At 47.3% G+C, this 6,662-nt stretch overlaps 1 protein-coding gene across 1 annotated transcript in view; it reads right to left on the minus strand.

Moving 5' to 3' along the window:
• NCOR2 (nuclear receptor corepressor 2) overlaps positions 1 to 6,662 on the minus strand; it is a gene marked incomplete at its 3' end in the record, with an annotated part of 161,543 nt that overhangs the window by 97,818 nt on the left and 57,063 nt on the right. The window contains exons 13-14 of the mRNA XM_029285880.1: positions 3,614 to 3,726; positions 441 to 613 (exon numbers count right to left, since the gene is read on the minus strand). Of these exons, the coding sequence (XP_029141713.1) occupies positions 441 to 613; positions 3,614 to 3,726 (286 nt within the window). The remainder of the gene's footprint in view (positions 1 to 440; positions 614 to 3,613; positions 3,727 to 6,662) is intronic.

The following is a 6,662-nucleotide window of genomic DNA, read 5'->3' on the forward strand; positions in this document are numbered from 1 at the left end:
GTGCAATTGGTTTTTCTTGCCTAAATGTAGAACCTTGCTTTTTTCACCATTGAATTTCATTTTGTTAGATAGTGCCCAGTGTTCAAGTCTGTCCAGATCCTTCTGTATCTTAAGCCTGTCTTCTGGAGTGTTGGCTATTCCTGCCAGCTTGGTGTCGTCTGCAAATTTGATGAGTTCCCCATCTATCCCCTCATCCAAAATTGTCCTCACTTTTAGGAAGCTTCTCCTTAATTCCAGGTTGCTTCACTCCTTCATCAGTTTCCCACCCTTGTTTCTTGTCCTTCCCTCTGGTGCTTTGGAAATTACCAAGTTACCAAATTCACCACCTATACACACGTCTCATTCTTTCGACCCTTGCTTTGAGAGGTTCCCACTTCCCTTCACCAGCGGGAATCCCTTCTCGATCCCTAAATCCATTCATCCGGGCTACGGAGACCCACCTAGCTCAGAATTCTGCTGGGGCACCGCCACCTCCTCGTGGTTGGCCTCGTTGGCCATGGAGCGAGTGATGCGCCCTTTCCGCCAGCCCTGGCTATTGGCCGTCTTGCGCCCTTTGGAGGCGACGGCTTCCTTCTCATCATTGTCCTCGCCTGACGTGTCCTCGTTCTTCTCCCTGGTGGAACCGGAACAAAAGAGAGAGGGTTAGGTTGGGTTTTCTGCAGAGCGCTGTGGTTTCTTCGCTGTAGCTGCCGAGAGACCCAGCAGAGACAAGGTGGGAACATCCCAGCAGCCAATCTGCCTACGGAGGTTCTCAGTCATCCAGGTCGTGGTTGTCCCAAAGGTGCTTTTTTCCAAGAGGCAACTGGACTTTCTTGTTTTTCTTTGAAGACGTTTCGCTTCTCATCCAAGAAGCTTCTTCAGCTTTGACTGGATGGTGGGGAAGGGAAGGACTTATACTCCTTGCAGAGAGCTGGTCATTTGCCTTCTTTTGGGGAGTCGTTGAGGCCACTTGGAGGTTTTCTGTGTCCTCGGAATCACCTGACTAGTGCAAATGTGTGAGGCCAGAAAACCTCATGTAGCCAAGAAGGCTCCACCCTCATTTGCACCACTCAGGTGACCCTGAGGACACAGATAAACCTCCAAGTGGCCTCAACGACTCTCCAAAAGAAGGCAAATGATCAGCTATCTGCAAGGAGTATAAATCCTTCCACTCCCCACCATCCGGTCACAGCTGAAGAAGCTTCATGACTGAGAAGCGAAATGTCTTGAGAAGAAAAACAAGAAAGTCCAGTTGCCTCCTGAAAAAAGCACCTTTGGGAGGAGCCCATTAGCTTCGGTTTCGCTTTTTCTAGTTTTCAAAAAGTGGAAGGAGGAGAGAACTGGCTGAGGGTGTCAGGTGCAGAGTCGTTGTTGCAAATAGTTCAAAACTAAGCAACTTTATTGATTTCTGCCTATGTCACAAGAATCTGCCCAGACTGCTATCTTCCACCAGCAATGACCAGATAAGGCTTTGTTGACCTTGGAAGTCCAGCTTAGGCCTCTTGGGGGTGTGCAAGGACTCCAAGCTGGGCCCTCGCTTCTCTCCGCCTTCCATCCAAGCTGGCAGTTTCCCAGAGGAACACCAATGCCACCCAACCCAGTGTTCCTTCCAGCCAAGGCTTAATCTCGGTTAGAGAAAGACAGTCAACTCTTCCATCAAAGTCTAAAAACCCTCCTGGTTAGCTCAAAGGCACGGCGTTTTCCAAGTCATTTTTTTCGCAACCTTCAATGGCCAACAAGCATTTTGCTATTCTGGTTAGAAGCAGGAAGGGTATTCATGTTTCCTTCAGCATGTTTAAGGAAGACCTTGAGATCACCGTTGCAACCACACATGAGGTGTCCTGGATCAAATCTGCACCGAGGTTTAGCAGGCGTGTCCCTTTGACAGACTCAAACTCAGACCACTGGCAGAACCCAACGGGTCTCCACTGAATATGCAGCCAGATGCCAACATGGCCTGCTTAAAGCTGTCCCAAGCAGCTTCAATTAAAGTTTGTTTTCTTGGGTGCTGCCCCCCTCAAAGGCTTTCTTAAGCAATGTTGTCTGAAGCCTCAAACTCGGACATTCACCGAGTCATGCCTCTGAGTGGGGAAAGCCCGTCAAGGTTGTGCCCTAGGATGGTCTTCCTCAGTTTCCAGATCTCATTTCCTTTCCCAGAATTCCCCCAGCCCATTGGATTGTCACCGACCACTCTGAGAATAAAAATCAGAACCAGAACACAGCTGGAAGGGACCTTGGAGGTCTTCTAGTGCAGCCCCCTGCTCAAGCAGGAGACCCTATACCAGGGGTCTTCAAACTTGGCCCTTTGATGACTTGTGGACTTCAACTCCCAGAATTCCTCAGCCAGGCACGCTGGCTGAGGAATTCTGGGAGTTGCAAGTCCACAAGTCATAAAAGGGCCAAGTTTGAAGACCCCTGCCTGCCCTAGACCATTTCAAACAAGGGGTTGTCCAATCTTTTCTTAAAACCTCCAGTGATGAAGCACCCACAACTTCTGGAGGCAAGCTGGTTAATTGTTCTCACTGTTAAGGAAGTTTCTCCTTTATTGAATAGTTTCCATCCATTGTTTCTTGTCTTGCCTTCTGGTGCTTTGGAAAATAAATTGACCTCCCCCCCCCCCTCTTCTTTGTGGCAGCCTCTCAAATACTGGAATACTGCTATCATGTCCCGTCCCCCCCCAGTCCTTATTTTCTCTAGACTGGCCATACCCAAATCCTGCATCATTCTTCATATGTTTTTAATCATCTTAGTTGCTCTTCTCTGCACTTTTTTTTTCAAAGTCTCAACATCTTTTTTGTAACGTGGTGACCAAAACTGGATGCAGTATTCCAGGTGTGGTCTTACTAAGGCTTTATAAAGCAGTACTAATACTCCACCTGATTTTGATTCTATGCCCGTTTACACAAGCAAGGATTGTATTAGCTTTTTTGGCTGCTGCCACACACGGCTGGCTCATGTTCAAGTGTTTAATCTCCATCCTTGGCAAAGATGAAGGATGGGGAAGGTGACTGATCAATTCCTCCCTTGCAGGAAGCCAAATTCAAGCCTAATTTTGCCAGATTTGGGGACGAGAGGCTCCACAAAATTAAAACATGGGCAAAAGTTGGGGAAAAAAATACACTTTCCAGGCAGGAGAACCCCAGCATTAACACTGCAGCCAGGCCAATCCATGGTGTATATATAAGAATTGTTTCAACCCATCCCTTGAGTTTAAGGGGGAGAAAAAATCACCTGTGCCCTCTTTCAAGTTGGTCAGGAAGGAGAACGAACGTAACATTTTATGGATTTATTTAGCAGGTCTGTCTCCTCCCCTCGCCCCAAATGGCCTGAAACCAACTGTATTATCGGTTGCAGACAGACAGAGAGGAAAGGCCCAGTTGGATATTTGAGCAAAATATCTGCAGAAGAGAAAAAACCTCGCTCTTTTTTCCCTCTTTGTTTTTCTTTCTCTTTCCTGACTTTTGTTTCTCTTTGCGTTTGATCTTATTACAAACTTTAATAAAAAATATAAACTCTTTCGCGCGCCCCCTTCCCCCAAAAAGCATCACTCAATGAGTCACAAAAATCCAGAGGAGAAACAGATGCGATGCTAGCCTCTTTTCCTGGAAAGCCAGCGCCCTCCTCCGAGACTTACTTCGTCAGTTCTTCTTTGTCGTTTTCAGATTCTAGCTTCTCTTCTTCCTTCTCTGCATCTTTCTCTTTTTCCTCTTTTTCTTCTTGGTTATTCCGGGGCATCTGTTGTTGTTGCTGCTGCTGCTGTTGCTGCTGCTGCTGTTGCTGTGAGGCGGAGAAGGAGAATCAAAAATAAGGAAATGGAACATCTGGATGAAGACTAAAACATCCCAATCCTCACTTTCAAACTTGTCGATGCGTTCTCCCCTCTCCTGTTCCCACCCAGTGATTTCTGATTGTCCTCTTTTTAACAAGGTTTATCAGAAAGAAATTAAATGCTGCCTGGTTCTGTGGTGACACACATGCTCGGACAGGGGTCCAAAGCACGTGAGGATACACACATACTTGCAAACACACACCTCTTAGTTTCAGCCTCCTTGTGTGTTGCAAAACAGCCCAGCAAAGAAAAAAATCTTGAATGAAGAATCTACGAGAAAGTGACCAAATTGCTGTCACCCTGCTCAGCCATCTATTTATCTATGTATTTATCTTTATCTAACATCTTCTGTCTATCTCATTCACTTTTCCATCCCATCCATCCATCCACCCAACCATCCATCCACCCATCTCTTGTCATATATCTGATCTATCCATCCATCCATATCTAGCCACATTCATCTTATCCATCCATCCATCCATCTCTCTTGTCATCTATCTGTTCTAGTCATCCCTCCATCCCTCCATCTGTTCTATCCATCCCTCCATCCATATCTAGCCACATTCATCTTATCTATCCATCCATCCATCCCTCTTGTCATCTATCTGTTCTAGTCATCCATCCATCCATCCCTCCTCATCTTATCTATCCATCCATCCATCTGTATCTATCTGTTCTAGTCATCCATCCATCCATCTCTCTTCATCTATCTATTCTATCCATCCCTCCATATCTAGTCACATTCATCTTATCTATTCATCTTATCTATCCATCCATTCATCCATCTCTCTTGTTATCTATCTGTTCTAGTCATCCATCTAGTCATCCATCCATCCATCCATCCATCCATCTTCATCTATCTGCTCTATCCATCCCTCTATATCTAGCCACATTCATTTTATCCATCCATCCATCCATCTCTTGTCATCTATCTATTCTATCCATCCATCCGTCATTTATGTGTTCATCCCATCATCCATCCATCCACATTCATCCGTCTCTCCGTCAATCCCTATCTATCATCCATCCATCCATCCATCTACATTCATCCGTCTGTCCGTCAATCCCTATCTATCCATCATCCATCCATCCATCCTTATTCTGCCTTTATTACTTTATAATATTAAGTAACTCAAGGTGGCGAACATGCTTCATCATCCTATTTTCCCATAAAACAACCCTGTGAGGTGGGTTGTGGGTAACATGCTGGCCCGTTTTCCATCCGGATGACTAAACTGGGTGGTCAGTGTTGCAAAGAAGCTAGAAGATACCCATAAAAAAAAAACAGGCAAGGCTTCAGCTACACCGCTGCAGCTGCCATCTTGACTTTTTTGACTTTCCCAGGCAGCTGCAGCCGAATTAAAAGCATGCTGACAACTGCCAGCCCCGGTCCTGTTTGCATCGCTTTTGAATCCACTTCCAAACCAACAGCGTTTTGCGCAAGAAACGTGGATCCATGCATCTTGCATGGAAGAAATCAGCCTGTCCCAGGGGCTGGGCAGAGAGACAGGATGGTGGAGTGGTTAGCGTGCTGGAGGGCCGTAAGACACGTAGGCCAGCCGTCTGGAGACGCTGGACCAGCCCCTCTCTGGGCCCAACTGAATTTGCAGAGTTGTTGTTATGAGAAAAAGAAAAAAAAACAGGAGGAGGGGGCATTGCAGACCCTGCCTGGCGTTTGACAAACGAGAGCTGGATCGCCATCCAGTCAATCAAGAATAAACGCAGATCCAGGCTTACTACCCGTGTAGTGGATAAGAAGTTCACGCGTGTTAATTTCAACTTACGTTTGGGCAACCGGTGCAGACAAAGGGCCTGTCCAAATTATCATCTGCCCGTATAGGATAAGTTGCCACTATCAATTCCATTTAGACCCAGCCTTTTTCCCCGGGAATCCGGAACAACCCTTTCTATATTATCCCCGTAACACCCCTGCAAGGTAGGCCAGGGAGCTGCCACGGCGGAAGCCGAATCTCTCCTCTGCTCTTCCCAGTCCTACTCCAACTCTCTACAGGTAGCCCTCAACTTACAACAGTTCATTTAGTGACCGTTCAAAGCTACAACAGCGCTGAAAAAAGCGAGTTATGGCCATTTTTCACACGAGACCGTTGCAGAATTCCCGCGGTCACGCGATCAAAATTCAGATGCTTGGCAACTGACTCGTGTTTATGACGGTTGCCGTGTGCCGGGATCGTATGATCTCCTCTAACTTTCTGACAAGCAAAGTCAACGGAGACGCCGGATTCAGTAAAAACAACCCTTTTACTAACTTTTAACAACTGCAGGGGCAAATGGGGCAAAACTCACTTAGCAACGGAAACTTGGGGCTCAGTGGTGGTCATAAGTAGAGGACTCCCTGTCATCCGAAGAGGAATCAAACCAGCTTTCTGTTTCTCGAAATCCCTGAGAACGGGGAGGGTATGTGCGTCTCTGCATGTGTTGGGTTTGGCAGGCTGTCCCTAAGCCAGCGTGACGCATCTCTTCAACCAGCACAAGCCTGGTGAACTTCTGCCTAAATGAGTCAGGCATCCCACAGATGGCCCTCTTCCAAACCCACGCAGGGAAAGTTGCACATTCGGAAAAGACCCAAGAACGCTCCAATGAGGGTTTCTGCCCCGAGCAAAGGGTTGGGCTGGATGGCCTCCAGGACCCTTTCCAAGCTGAGGCGGCCCACCGTGGGTCCCGTGCAGAACGGGCTTTGACCCACCACCCCAAACTCAGCAAGGGCCCCACATTCCTCGTTTGGGCTCACGTCACGCTTTTCTCCCCCCTGACTCAATCATTCTGCAGGTTGCAAACAAATCCGCCTGTGTATTCCAATCCTCCCAGTTCTTCTGTTGCTGCCGCAGCCCCCCCC

Source organism: Protobothrops mucrosquamatus, unplaced genomic scaffold (genome assembly GCF_001527695.2).
Source record: "Protobothrops mucrosquamatus isolate PMUCROS unplaced genomic scaffold, P.Mucros_1.0 scaffold2412, whole genome shotgun sequence".
NCBI classification, from domain to species: domain Eukaryota; kingdom Metazoa; phylum Chordata; class Lepidosauria; order Squamata; family Viperidae; genus Protobothrops; species Protobothrops mucrosquamatus.